This window comes from Pseudophryne corroboree, chromosome 5 (assembly GCF_028390025.1).
Source record: "Pseudophryne corroboree isolate aPseCor3 chromosome 5, aPseCor3.hap2, whole genome shotgun sequence".
Classification (NCBI taxonomy): Eukaryota; Metazoa; Chordata; class Amphibia; order Anura; family Myobatrachidae; genus Pseudophryne; species Pseudophryne corroboree.
The window spans coordinates 186,324,993-186,340,492 of NC_086448.1; the positions used below are offsets into that span (position 1 = coordinate 186,324,993).

The following is a 15,500-nucleotide window of genomic DNA, read 5'->3' on the forward strand; positions in this document are numbered from 1 at the left end:
TTTGTACCCCTGCGATACTACCTGTAGAATCCAGGGGTCCACTTGCGAGTGAGCCCACTGCGCGTTGAAATTCTTGAGACGGGCCCCCACCATGTCTGAGTCTGCTTGTAAAGCCCCAGCGTCATGCTGAAGACTTGGCAGAAGCAGGGGAGGGCTTCTGCTCCTGGGAAGCGGCTGCATGGTGCAGTCTTTTTCCCCTTCCTCTGCCCCAGGGCAGGAAGGAATGGCCTTTAGCTCGCTTGTACTTATGGGAACGAAAGGACTGAGTTTGAAAAGACGGTGTCTTTTTCTGCTGATGTGAAGTGACCTGGGGTAAAAAGGTGGATTTTCCAGCCGTTGCCGTGGCCACCAGGTCCGATAGACCAGCCCCAAATAACTCCTCCCCTTTATACGGCAATACTTCCATATGTCGTTTGGAATCCGCATCGCCTGACCACTGTCGCATCCATAACGCTCTTCTGGCAGAAATGGACATAGCACTTACTCTTGATGCCAGGGTGCAAATATCCCTCTGTGCATCACGCATATATAGTAATGCATCCTTCAAATGCTCTATAGTTAACAGTATATTGTCCCTATCCAGGGTATCAATATTTTCAGTCAGGGAATCCGACCACGCGACTCCAGCACTGCACATCCAGGCTGAAGCGATTGCTGGTCGCAGTATAACACCAGTATGTGTGTATATACTTTTAAGAATATTTTCCAGCCTTCTATCTGCTGGTTCCTTGAGGGTGGCCGTATCAGGAGACGGTAACGCTACTTGTTTAGATAAACGTGTGAGCGCCTTATCTACCCTAGGGGGTGTTTCCCAACGCGTCCTAACCTCTGACGGGAAAGGATATAGTGCCAATAATTTTTTAGAAATTAGCAGTTTTTTGTCGGGGGAAACCCACGCTTTATCACACACCTCATTTAACTCATCTGACTCAGGGAAAACTATTGGTAGTTTTTTCACACCCCACATAATACCCTTCTTTGTGGTACTTGTAGTGTCAGAAATATGTTCAATGCCTCCTTCATTGCCGTGATCATGTAACGTGTGGCCCTACTGGACATTACGTTTGTCTCCTCACCGTCGACACTAGACTCAGTATCTGTGTCTGGGTCTGTGTCGACCCACTGAGGTAACGGGCGTTTTAGGGCCCCTGACGGTGTCTGAGACGCCTGGACAGGCACTAATTGATTTGCCGGCTGTCTCATGTCATCAACCGTTCTTTGCAAAGTGCTGACATTATCACTTAATTCTTTTAAATACGATCATCCAGTCAGGTGTCGACACCCTAGGGGGTGACATCACTAACCCAGGCAATTGCTCCACCTCCACATCATTTTCCTCCTCATACATGTCGACACACACGTACCGACACACAGCACACACACCGGGAAAGCTCTGATAGAGGACAGGACCCCACAAGCCCTTTGGAGAGACAGAGGGAGAGTCTGCCAGCACACACCAAGCGCTATATATATATATATATATACAGGGATAACCTTATATAAGTGTTATTCCCTTATAGCTGCTGTTTATATAATTTTTAGCTGCCAATAGTGCCCCCCCTTCTCTTTTTTACCCTGATTCTATAGCAAGTCTGCAGGGGAGAGTCAGGGAGCCGTCCTTCCAGCGGAGCTGTGAGGGAAAATGGCGCTTGTGTGCTGAGATAGGCTCCGCCCCTTCACGACGTCCTTATCTCCCGCTCTTTTCTGTAAAAATGGCAGGGGTTAAAATACATCCATATAGCCCAAGAGCTATATGTGATGTATTCTTTTGCCAACCTAAGGTATTATCTGTTATATTGCGTCTCAGGGCGCTCCCCCCCAGCGCCCTGCACCCTCAGTGACCGGAGTGTGAAGTGTGCTGAGAGCAATGGCGCACAGCTGCGGTGCTGTGCGCTACCTTAGTCTGAAGACAGGATCGTCTTCTGCCGCCGATTTCACCGGACCTCTTCGCTCTTCTGGCTCTGTAAGGGGGCCGGCGGCGCGGCTCCGGGACCCATCCAGGCTGAACCTGTGATCGTCCCTCTGGAGCTAATGTCCAGTAGCCTAAGAAACCCAATCCACTCTGCACGCAGGTGAGTCCGTTTCTTCTCCCCTTAGTCCCTTTTATTCTAAGCAGCTCAGGAGAGCCACCTAGCCTGCACCCTTCTCGTTCGGGCACAAAAATCTAACTGGAGGAGGGTCACAGGGGGAGGAGCCAGTGCACACCACCTGATCCTAAAGCTTTTATTCTTGTGCCCTGTCTGCCCTGTCTCCTGCGGAGCCGCTATTCCCCATGGTCCTTACGGAGTCCCAGCATCCACTAGGACGTCAGAGAAATTGAAATTAAAGTAATATTGATTAGCATCTTATCCATTTAGATAGCCAATGTGCAGGTGACATTTAAAATGGGAATATAGTACAGAAACAGGGTATATTTAACATGCATACTCAAAGCAGGAGTTATGAGCAATTAAAATTTGTAGTTTTATTTTTAAAAACACCATCAAGAAAATAAGAATTTACTTACCGATAATTCTATTTCTCATAGTCCGTAGTGGATGCTGGGAACTCCGTAAGGACCATGGGGAATAGCGGCTCCGCAGGAGACTGGGCACAAATAGAAAGCTTTAGTACTACCTGGTGTGCACTGGCTCCTCCCCCTATGACCCTCCTCCAAGCCTCAGTTAGGATACTGTGCCCGGACGAGCGTACACAATAAGGAAGGATTTTGAATCCCGGGTAAGACTCATACCAGCCACACCAATCACACCGTATAACTTGTGATCTGAACCCAGTTAACAGTATGATAAAACAGAGGAGCCTCTAGAAAAGATGGCTCACTACAACAATAACCCGATTTAGTTAACAATAACTATGTACAAGTATTGCAGACAATCCGCACTTGGGATGGGCGCCCAGCATCCACTACGGACTATGAGAAATAGAATTATCGGTAAGTAAATTCTTATTTTCTCTGACGTCCTAGTGGATGCTGGGAACTCCGTAAGGACCATGGGGATTATACCAAAGCTCCCAAACGGGCGGGAGAGTGCGGATGACTCTGCAGCACCGAATGAGAGAACTCCAGGTCCTCCTCAGCCAGGGTATCAAATTTGTAGAATTTAGCAAACGTGTTTGCCCCTGACCAAGTAGCTGCTCGGCAAAGTTGTAAAGCCGAGACCCCTCGGGCGGCCGCCCAAGATGAGCCCACTTTCCGTGTGGAATGGGCTTTTACAGATTTTGGCTGTGGCAGGCCTGCCACAGAATGTGCAAGCTGAATTGTACTACAAATCCAACGAGCAATAGTCTGCTTAGAAGCAGGAGCACCCAGCTTGTTGGGTGCATACAGAATAAACAGCGAGTCAGATTTTCTGACTCCAGCCGTCCTGGAAACGTATATTTTCAGGGCCCTGACTACGTCCAGCAACTTGGAGTCCTCCAAGTCCCTAGTAGCCACAGGTACCACAATAGGCTGGTTCAGGTGAAACGCTGAAACCACCTTAGGGAGAAATTGAGGACGAGTCCTCAATTCTGCCCTATCCGTATGAAAAATTAGGTAAGGGCTTTTATAGGATAAAGCCGCCAATTCTGACACGCGCCTGGCTGAAGCCAGGGCCAATAGCATTACCACTTTCCATGTGAGATATTTTAAGTCCACAGTGGTGAGTGGTTCAAACCAATGTGATTTTAGGAACCCCAAAACCACACTGAGATCCCAAGGTGCCACTGGAGGCACAAAAGGAGGCTGTATATGCAGCACCCCTTTGACAAACGTCTGAACTTCAGGAACTGAAGCCAGTTCTTTTTGGAAGAAGATCGACAGGGCCGAAATTTGAACCTTAATAGACCCTAATTTTAGGCCCATAGACAGTCCTGTTTGCAGGAAATGCAGGAAACGACCCAGTTGAAATTCCTCTGTAGGGGCCTTCCTGGCCTCGCACCACGCAACATATTTACGCCAAATACGGTAATAATGCTGCACGGTTACATCCTTCCTGGCTTTGATCAGGGTAGGGATGACTTCATCCGGAATGCCTTTTTCCTTCAGGATCCGGCGTTCAACCGCCATGCCGTCAAACGCAGCCGCGGTAAGTCTTGGAACAGACAGGGTCCCTGCTGGAGCAGGTCCCTTCGTAGAGGTAGAGGCCACGGGTCCTCCGTGAGCATCTCTTGAAGTTCCGGGTACCAAGTCCTTCTTGGCCAATCCGGAGCCACGAGTATAGTCCTTACTCCTCTCCTTCTTATGATTCTCAGTACCTCGGGTATGAGAGGCAGAGGAGGGAACACATACACTGACTGGTACACCCACGGTGTTACCAGAGCGTCCACAGCTATTGCCTGAGGGTCCCGTGACCTGGCGCAATACCGGTCTAGTTTTTTGTTGAGGCGTGACGCCATCATGTCCACCTTTGGTTTTTCCCAACGGTTCACAATCATGTGGAAAACTTCTGGGTGAAGTCCCCACTCTCCCGGGTGGAGGTCGTGTCTGCTGAGGAAGTCTGCTTCCCAGTTGTCCACTCCCGGAATGAACACTGTTGACAGTGCTATCACATGATTTTCCGCCCAGCGAAGAATCCTTGCAACTTCTGTCATTGCCCTCCTGCTTGTTGTGCCGCCCTGTCTGTTTACGTGGGCGACTGCCGTGATGTTGTCCGACTGGATCAGCACCGGCTGACCTTGAAGCAGAGGTCTTGCTAGGCTTAGAGCATTGTAGATGGCCCTTAGCTCCAGGATATTTATGTGAAGTGATGTCTCCAGGCTTGACCACAAGCCCTGGAAATTTCTTCCCTGTGTGACTGCTCCCCAGCCTCTCAGGCTGGCATCCGTGGTCACCAGGACCCAGTCCTGAATGCCGAATCTGCGGCCCTCTAGAAGATGAGCACTCTGCAACCACCACAGAAGAGACACCCGTGTCCTTGGGGACAGGGTTATCCGCTGATGCATCTGAAGATGCGATCCGGACCATTTGTCCAGCAGATCCCACTGGAACGTTCTTGCGTGGAATCTGCCAAATGGAATCGCTTCGTAGGAAGCTACCATCTTTCCCAGGACTCTTGTGCATTGATGCACTGAGACTTGCCCTGGTTTCAGGATGTTTCTGACTAGGTCGGATAACTCCCTGGCTTTTTCTTCCGGAAGGAACACCTTTTTTTCTGGACTGTGTCCAGAATCATCCCTAGGAACAGAAGACGTGTTGTCGGAATCAGCTGCGATTTTGGGATATTTAGAATCCAGCCGTGCTGCCGTAGCACTACTTGAGATAGGGCTACTCCGACTACTAACTGTTCTCTGGATCTTGCTCTTATCAGGAGATCGTCCAAGTAAGGGATAATTAAAACGCCTTTTCTTCGAAGAAGAATCATCATTTCGGCCATTACCTTGGTAAAGACCCGAAGTGCCGTGGATAATCCAAACGGCAGCGTCTGAAACTGATAGTGACAGTTTTCTACCACAAACCTGAGGTACCCTTGATGAGAAGGGTAAATGGGGACATGGAGGTAGGCATCTTTGATGTCCAGAGACACCATATAGTCCCCCTCTTCCAGGTTCGCGATCACTGCCCTGAGTGACTCCATCTTGAATTTGAACCTCTGTATGTAAGTGTTCAAAGACTTCAGATTTAAAATTGGTCTCACCGAGCCGTCCGGCTTCGGTACTACAAACAGCGTGGAATAATACCCCTTCCCTTGTTGCAGGAGGGGTACCTTGATTATCACCTGCTGGGAATACAGCTTGTGAACTGCCTCCAATACTGCCTCCCTGTCGGAGGGAGACGTTGGTAAAGCAGACTTCAGGAACCGGCGAGGGGGAGACGTCTCGAACTCCAATTTGTACCCCTGAGATACTACTTGCAGGATCCAGGGGTCCACTTGCGAGTGAGCCCACTGCGCGCTGAAATTCTTGAGACGGGCCCCCACCGTGCCTGAGTCCGCTTGTAAGGCCCCAGCGTCATGCTGAGGACTTGGCAGAAGCGGGGGAGGGCTTTTGTTCCTGGGAAGTGGCTGTCTGTTGCAGTCTTTTTCCCCTTCCTCTGCCCCGGGGCAGAAAAGAGGAACCTTTTGCCCGCTTGCCCTTATGGGGACGAAAGGACTGAGCCGGATAAAACGGCGTCTTTTTATGTTGAGAGGCTACCTGGGGTAAAAATGTGGATTTCCCAGCAGTTGCCGTGGCCACCAGGTCCGATAGACCGACCCCAAATAACTCCTCCCCTTTATAAGGCAATATTTCCATATGCCGTTTAGAGTCCGCATCACCTGACCACTGTCGTGTCCATAATCCTCTTCTGGCAGAAATGGACAGCGCACTCACTCATGAAGCCAGAGTGGAAATATCCCTCTGTGCATCTCGCATATATAGAAATGCATCTTTTAAATGCTCTATAGTCAACAATATACTGTCCCTATCCAGGGTATCAATATTTTCAGTCAGGGAATCCGACCAAGCTACCCCAGCGCTGCACATCCAGGCTGAGGCGATTGCTGGTCGCAGTATAACACCAGTATGTGTGTATATACTTTTTAGGATATTTTCCAGTTTTCTGTCACCTGGTTCCTTGAGGGCGGCCGTATCAGGAGACGGTAACGCCACTTGTTTTGATAAGCGTGTGAGCGCTTTATCCACTCTAGGGGGTGTTTCCCAACGCGCCCTAACCTCTGGCGGGAAAGGGTATAATGCCAATAACTTTTTAGAAATGATCAGTTTTTTATCGGGGGAAACCCACGCTTCATCACACACCTCATTTAATTCGTCTGATTCAGGAAAAACTACAGGTAGTTTTTTCACACCCCACATAAATACCCTTTTTAGTGGTACTTGCAGTATCAGAAATGTTTAACACCTCTCTCATTGCCGTGATCATGTAACGTGTGGCCCTACTGGAAGTCACGTTTGTCTCCTCACCGTCGACACTGGAGTCAGTATCCGTGTCGACGTCAGTATCCACCACCTGAGGTAACGGCCTTTTTAGAGCCCCTGATGGTTTCTGAGACGCCTGGACAGGGACTAGCTGATTAGTCGGCTGTCTCATGTCATCAACCGTCTTTTGTAAGGAGCTGACACTGTCACGTAAATCCTTCCATAAAGCCATCCACTCAGGTGTCGACTCCTTAGGGGGTGACATCTCTATTATAGGCAATTGCCCCGCCTCCACATCATTTTCCTCCTCATACATGTCGACACAAACGTACCGACACACAGCACACGCACAGGGAATGCTCTGATAGAGGACAGGACCCCACTAGCCCTTTGGGGAGACAGAGGGAGAGTATGCCAGCACACACCAGAGCGCTATATATAGATATAGGGACAACCTTATATAAGTGTTTCTCCCTTATAGCTGCTGTATTGTTAATATCCCGCCAATTAGTGCCCCCCTCTCTTTTTTACCCTGTTTCTGTAGTGCAGGACTGCAGGGGAGAGTCAGGGAGACGTCCTTCTAGCGGAGCTGTGAGGGAAAATGGCGCCTGTGTGCTGAGGAGATAGGCTCCGCCCCCTTCTCGGCGGCCTTTCTCCCGCTTTTTGTGAAAATCTGGCAGGGGTTAAAATTCATCCATATAGCCCAGGAGCTATATGTGATGTATTTTTAGCCAGCCAAGGTGTTCCTATTGCTGCTCAGGGCGCCCCCCCCCAGCGCCCTGCACCCTCAGTGACCGGAGTGTGAAGTGTGCTGAGAAGCAATGGCGCACAGCTGCAGTGCTGTGCGCTACCTTGTGGAAGACAGGATGTCTTCTGCCGCCGATTTGCCGGACTCTTCTTGCTTCTGGCTCTGTAAGGGGGCCGGCGGCGCGGCTCTGGGACCGAGCTCCAAGGCTGGGCCTGTGATCGGTCCCTCTGGAGCTAATGGTGTCCAGTAGCCAAGAAGCCCAATCCACTCTGCACGCAGGTGAGTTCGCTTCTTCTCCCCTTAGCCCCTCGATGCAGTGAGCCTGTTGCCAGCAGGTCTCACTGAAAATAAAAAACCTAAACTAAAACTTTCACTAAGAAGCTCAGGAGAGCCCCTAGTGTGCACCCTTCTCGTTCGGGCACAAAAATCTAACTGAGGCTTGGAGGAGGGTCATAGGGGGAGGAGCCAGTGCACACCAGGTAGTACTAAAGCTTTCTATTTGTGCCCAGTCTCCTGCGGAGCCGCTATTCCCCATGGTCCTTACGGAGTTCCCAGCATCCACTAGGACGTCAGAGAAAATCGTACTGTGATCAGTGCTAAGAAAAACATGAATTATAAGTTTCTCTGTTTGTTCTATGGATTTGAAATCACTGTGCGCTAGTCCACTGGCTCTCTGCGTGAGCCTTGCAGTGTTCTCACTCTGATATCTCAGTTCACTTTATTAGCACAATTCCTCAATTTTTACAAAGAAAAAATCCCCCCGAAAAATACTATTAACGCGTGTTCAGAATACATACATATTTAATACATTTCTAGAAATAGACTGTAGATAGATAAAGCTTAATACGCCTGAGAACTGTTATCATGCAGAGACAAAATTTATCCAAAAATGTCTATCAGCAGGATTTAGTTGATACGGTTGCTATGCAATCACGTAAATGCAATGTATGATATGCCACTCATGTTGACTCTCCAGGAACCTTTTAAAGGCTTATGCGTACTGTTAAACCTGAAAGGAAACGCTTTTCATAAAAGACATCATACAGATTAAAAAGGTAAAGTCGATACAGAATAAACAAAAGTTCAGGATTAAACAAAAACAGCAAATTATATTTCAAGTGGGGTGAAAAATCCACTTAAAATTATACCTGCACAATTTACAATGATGCACTACTGAATGATGCTAGTCTTACTTCTATTGGAGTAGATTCAGGAACTTCCCGTAAAATTACAATGCACCGATTCTGATTTGGTCTGACTTTTTCACCTTTCTCGTCCACCTGGACCAAAGGCAAACCTGGAATGCAAGGTAATTAAAAGTTTCATTGTGTAGGGCTAAATTAAGATTTTTATTTTTTTTTAAACTTGGGGGGAGAGACAAAAAAAAAAAAAAAGTGGGTCAGCAAACTTATTTCAACATCATTATGTGCTATATTACACATTATTAACAAACTACTGTATACTGGATGCAAGAGAACACACTCATCTAGCAGAAAGCATTCTTTTAAAACCACTTAAATGGCATGGTCAGATCACACGCGACTGCACCGCCCCACTTAATGAATCAATAAATGCTCCGATACGACAATATGATGTGATAATTGGGTCGGTGGGCACCTGTACACACGGAGCAATTTCTTGCTCCGTGTGTACTTTCTTTACATCTCCATAACAAGATTGGAATGAGATAGCCATCAGAGCACACTTGCACCAGTCCTTTGTAAAGGGGGGTACACACGGGAGATTTTTCCCGGAGATGTGTGCTGAGCGATCTATCACAGACCACTCAGCACACCTCTCCCCATGCTCAGCACAGCGCGATGTGTGCTGAGCGAGGGGGGTGGGACGTGGGGACCGCTCATTTCACCCAGCGGTGAAATGAGCGATCTCACTAGATTGGGCATGCATGCATGCCCAATCTAGAACCGGCGATAGCGACGCGCGGGGCCTTCGCATCGCTGTCGCCGGCACCCCTACACATGAAGCGACGTGTTCTTAATTGCTAAGCAAGAAATCAAGTGAACATCGCTCAGTGTGTAACCCCCCTTTAGGTGAAATAGATCCGTCTGAACACAGATGCATTTACACACACACACACACACACACACACACACACACACACACAGCAGAGTCAGCAAGCCTGTTGACACAACTTCAGTGATCAGGGACTACATAATAACACCCCGTTATAGGCCTGTTCCCTCTATTCAGTCACAAATGATGAGATGCACCCGAGATGTTCAGCTCTGCATGGACTGTATTTGCGCCCCAAAGCATGTGCAGTGTGAAACCCTGCGAGATACATCCTCCAGACAAACATCTGTACCTCAGATTATCACAGTTTTTTTTTTAGTTTTTTTTGGGGGGATGGGTAGTTTCGGAATTTAAGTTTGCCTAGGCTGGTGTTCTGTATACAGGGTGGGGGAGGGAACTATATGTATTGCTCATTGTTATATTTGCTTTTTAGAAGCAATGGTGGATGTGTATTTTATTACTCTCATTTATTCTGCCTCCTTATTTGTTTACTATGTGGTATATCCAATTGATGTCGAAAGAATCAGACATCTGAGTATTCAATGAGTGGCCAAATCCGACAGATTTGGCCGTTCACGACAACGCCAATCCAACTTTTAATAAAGTCAGATTGACATGGTCGGAAACGGGGACAAAACCTGTCTGATTTGGCCACTGCTTCCGACAAAAGATGTGGATCCGCGCCTATTCCACCGATCCAAGTGTTTTACGACAAGTCGGAATTCCCGACTTCTCGGAAAATCTGATGGGGCATTGAATAGGTCGGAACCCATTCTGACTTAAAAAAAGCCGGAAACTGCAGTCTTTCAGACAAGAATTGAATACACCCCTATATGATAAACATCCAGGTCGTCCGGTCTAATGTTGAAAGTTGGGTCATCTCCAATCACACGTCTATATGTCACTTATACACTTTTCACATCGCAAAAATAACCCGGTATCGACACGGCATATTGTTGGGTCGTCACGGGTCAGTGTGAGATGTGAAAGGGCCCCATGAGAATTCCCAAGTCACCTGACACAGTAATTCAACCCGGGTAATAAGAAGGATTATTCCCGGGTTGAATACCGGGTCAGTGGCAGCGTGAACGGATTCCCAAGTTGACGCGACCCGGGACCCGTTTACTACATAGGGAGAGGCGGCGCGGAGATGAGCTCATCTCCCAGCACCGCCTCCGACCCCTCCACTATAGCAACCGACCCGGCATATTTTGCCAGCGCAGAGGCTCAAATGCCGGATCCCACTCAGGAAGGACCCGTTTCTAATTCCCGGGTGGGATCTGGCATTGGGGATCTAAAAATAAGATTTTATTTACCGGTAAATCTATTTCTCGTAGTCCGTAGTGGATGCTGGGGACTCCGTAAGGACCATGGGGAATAGACGGGCTCCGCAGGAGACAGGGCACTTTAAGAAAGAATTAGGAATACTGGTGTGCTCTGGCTCCTCCCTCTATATCCCTCCTCCAGACCTCAGTTAGAGAAACTGTGCCCTGAAGAGCTGACAGTACAAGGAAAGGATTTTGAAATCCAGGGCAAGACTCATACCAGTCACACCAATCATACCGTATCACTCGTGATAAATTTACCCAGTTAACAGTATGAACAACAACGGAGCATCAGATCAACCCTGATGCAACCAAACATAACCCTTATTTAAGCAATAACTATATACAAGCATTGCAGAAGAAGTCCGCACTTGGGACGGGCGCCCAGCATCCACTACGGACTACGAGAAATAGATTTACCGGTAAGTACAATCTTATTTTCTCTAACGTCCTAGTGGATGCTGGGGACTCCGTAAGGACCATGGGGATTATACCAAAGCTCCCAAACGGGCGGGAGAGTGCGGATGACTCTGCAGCACCGAATGAGCAAACACAAGGTCCTCCTCAGCCAGGATATCAAACTTGTAAAACTTTGCAAAAGTGTTCGAACCTGACCAAGTAGCTGCTCGGCAAAGCTGTAATGCCGAGACCCCTCGGGCAGCCCCCCAAGAAGAGCCCACCTTCCTTGTGGAGTGGGCTTTTACTGATTTTGGAAGCGGCAATCCAGCCGCAGAATGAGCCTGCTGAATCGTGTTACAGATCCAGCGAGCAATAGTTTGCTTTGAAGCGGGAGCACCCAGCTTGTTGGGTGCATACAGGATAAACAGCGACTCAGTTTTCCTGACTCTAGCCGTTCTGGCTACATAAACCTTCAAAGCCCTGACCACATCTAGTAACTCGGAATCCTCCAAGTCACGAGTAGCCACAGGCACCACAATAGGTTGGTTCATATGAAAAGATGACACTACTTTTGGCAGAAATTGTGGACGGGTCCGAAATTCTGCCCTGTCCATATGGAAAAACCAGATAGGGGCTTTTATGTGACAAAGCCGCTAATTCTGACACACACCTAGCTGAAGCCAAGGCTAATAGCATGACCACCTTCCACGTGAGAAATTTTAACTCCACGATTTTAAGTGGCTCAAACCAGTGTGACTTCAGGAAACTCAACACCACGTTAAGATCCCAAGGTGCCACTGGAGGCACAAAAGGGGGCTGAACATGCAGCACTCCCTTTACAACGTCTGAACTTCAGGAAGAGAAGCCAGTTCTTTTTGAAAGAAAATGGATAGGGCCGAAATCTGGACCTTAATGGAACCCAATTTCAGGCCCAAAGTCACTCCCGACTGTAGGAAGTGAAGGAAAACGGCCTAGTTGAATTCCTCCGTAGGGGCATTCCTGGCCTCACACCAAGCAACATATTTTCGCCATATACGGTGATAATGTTGAGCCGTCACATCCTTCCTAGCCTCTATCAGCGTAGGAATGACCTCATCAGAAATGCCTTTTTCTGCTAGGAAACGGCGGTCAACCGCCATGCCGTCAAACGCAGCCGCGGTAAGTCTAGGAGGCAGAGGCCACGGGTCCTCTGTGAGCATTTCTTGCAGATCTGGATACCAAGTCCTTCTTGGCCAATCCGGAACAGAGAGAATTGTTCTCACTCCTCTTTTCCTTATAATTCTAAGCACCTTGGGTATGAGAGGAAGAGGAGGAAATACATAGACCGACGGGAACACCCACGGTGTCACCAGTGCGTCCACAGCTATCGCTTGAGGGTCTCTTGACCTGGCGCAATATCTCTGCAGCTTTTTGTTGAGGCGGGATGCCATCATGTCCACCTGTGGCAGTTCCCACCGACTTGCAATCTGCATGAAGACTTCTTGATGAAGTCCCCACTCTCCCGGGTGGAGGTCGTGCCTACTGAGGAAGTCTGCTTCCCAGTTGTCCACTCCCGGAATTAAAACTGCTGACAGTGCGCTTACGTGATTCTCCGCCCAGCGAAGAATTCTGGTGGCTTTTACCATCGCCACCCTTCTCCTTGTGCCGCCTTGGCGGTTTACTTGAGCCACTGCGGTGATATTGTCTGACTGAATCAGAACCGGTTGGTCGCGAAGCAGGGTCTCCGCTTGACTTAGGGCGTTGTATATGGCCCTTAGTTCCAGGATATTGATGTGAAGGCAAGTCTCCTGCCTTGACCACAGCCCTTGGAAATTTCTTCCCTGTGTGACTGCCCCCCACCCTCGGAGGCTTGCATCCGTGGTCACCAGGACCCAGTCCTGAATGCCGAATCTGCGACCTTCGAGAAGGTGAGCACTCTGCAGCCACCACAGGAGAGACACCCTGGCTCTGGGGGATAGGGTGATTAATCTGAAGATGTGGTCCGGACCACTTGTCCAGTAAGTCCCATTGGAAGGTCCTCGCATGGAACCTGCCGAAGGGAATGGCCTCGTATGATGCCACCCTCCTTCCCAGGACTCGAGTGCAGTGATGCACTGACACCTGTTTTGGTTTTAAATAGATTCCTGACCAGTGTCACGAGCTCCTGAGCTCTATCGGGAGATAAACCCTTTTCTGGTCTGTGTCTAGGATCATGCCTAGGAGAGGCAGATGAGCTGTAGGAACCAACTGCGTCTTTGGAATATATAGAATCCAGCCGTGTTGCCGTTACACTTCCAGAGAAAGTGATACGCTGTTCAGCAACTGCTCTCTTGATCTCGCTTTTATGAGGAGATCGTCCAAGTACGTGATAATAGTGACACCTTGCTTCCGCAGGAGCACCATCATTCCCGCCATTACCGTGGCGAATATTCTCAAGGCCGTGGAGAGACCAAACGGCAACGTCTGAAATTGGTAATGATAATCTCGTACCGCAATTCTGAGGTACGCCTGATGAGGTGGATAAATGGGGACATGAAGGTATGCATCCTTTATGTCCCGAGTCACCATAAAATCTCCCCCTTTCAGGCTTGCAATGACCGCTCTTAGCGATTCCATCTTGAACTTGAACCTTTTCAGGTATATGTTCAGGGATTTTAAATTCAATATGGGTCTGACCGAACCGTCTGGTTTCGGGACTACAACATGGTCGAATAATAACCCCCTCCTTGTTGAAGGAGGGGAACCTTGACCACCACCTGTTGAAGATACAATTTGTGAATTGCAGTTAACACTGTTTCCCTCTCGTGGGGGGAGGCCGGCAGGGCCGTCGGTGAGAGGGCATCTTCTCAAAGTCCAGCTCGTATCCCTGAGACACAAGATCTATTGCCCAGGGATCTAACAGGGAGTGAACCCACTTGTGGCTGAACTTACGAAGGCGTGCCCCCACCGGGCCTAGCTCCGCCTGTGGAGCCCCAGCGACATGCGGTGGATTTTTGTAGAGGCCGGGGAGGACTTCTGTTCCTGGGAACTAGCTGTGTTGTGCAGCTTCATTCCTCTGCCCCCGCCTCTGGCAAGAAAGGACGCACCTCGGACTTTCTTGTTTCTTTATTCGAAAGGCTGCATTTGATAATGTCGTGCTTTCCTAGGCTGTGCAGGAATATAAGGCAAAATATCAGAATTACCAGCTATAGCTGTGGAGACCAGGTCCGAGAACCCTTCTCCACACAATCCTCAGCCTTCCATATGCCTCTTAAGTCGGCATCATCTGTCCATTGCATATTCCACAGGACACGTCAAGCAGAAATCGACATAGCTTTGACTCTAGGACCCAGTATACTCATGTCTCTTTGGGCATGTTTTATATAAACATATCTCTTAAGACAGCATCTTTAATATATATCTATATCTCTATATATACATATGTATATCTATATACATACTAGGGTCTCAATCTCTGCTGATAAGGTACCTGTCCACGCTGCCACAGCGCTATAAACCCATGCCGACACAATCGCCGGTCTGAGTAGTGTACCAGAATGTGCACACTATCTGCAGGATCCCTGAGAATAGCTGTTACGTCAGGGCTACCTTTTGGGCAAACGTGACACCCTAGGGGAAGATTCCCATCATATCCTGGCCCTAGTGGGGAAAGGATACTGCCTGAGAATTCTTTGTGGGAAACTGCAGTCTCTTGTCTGGAGATGCCCGCTCTTTTTCCTCATGAGAGGAGGGAAATTGTGTCAGGGACAGATGAGTCATCAGTGATATGCAAATCATCTTTTATTACAATAATCATATATTGAATACTTTTCTGCCATTTTGGCTGTAACTTTGCATTATCGTAGTCGACACTGGAGTCAAACTCCGTGTCGATATCAGTGTCTATTATTTTGGATAGTGAGCATTGAGAGACTCTAAAGGTCTCTGCAACATAGGGACAGACATGGGTAGATTTCCTGTCTGTTCTCTAATCTTTTGTGCAATAAATTCACCTTAGCACTTAATTACACATATCCAAACAGGTGTCTGCGTTGTCGACGGAGACACCCTCTCACACACATATTTGCTCCATCTCCTCCTTAGGGGAGCCTTTTACCTCAGACATGTCGACACACACGTACCGACACACCACACACTCAGGGAATGCTCATCTGAAGACAATTCCCCCATAAGGCCCTTTG

At 48.5% G+C, this 15,500-nt stretch overlaps 1 protein-coding gene across 4 annotated transcripts in view; it reads right to left on the minus strand.

Moving 5' to 3' along the window:
- The window catches only part of LARP4B (La ribonucleoprotein 4B), a 289,455-nt gene that overhangs the window by 105,628 nt on the left and 168,327 nt on the right, over positions 1 to 15,500 (minus strand). For all 4 annotated transcript variants that reach the window (XM_063921936.1, XM_063921933.1, XM_063921932.1 and 1 more), the window contains one exon: positions 8,776 to 8,879. In XM_063921936.1, coding sequence (XP_063778006.1) covers positions 8,776 to 8,879 — 104 coding nt within the window. The remainder of the gene's footprint in view (positions 1 to 8,775; positions 8,880 to 15,500) is intronic.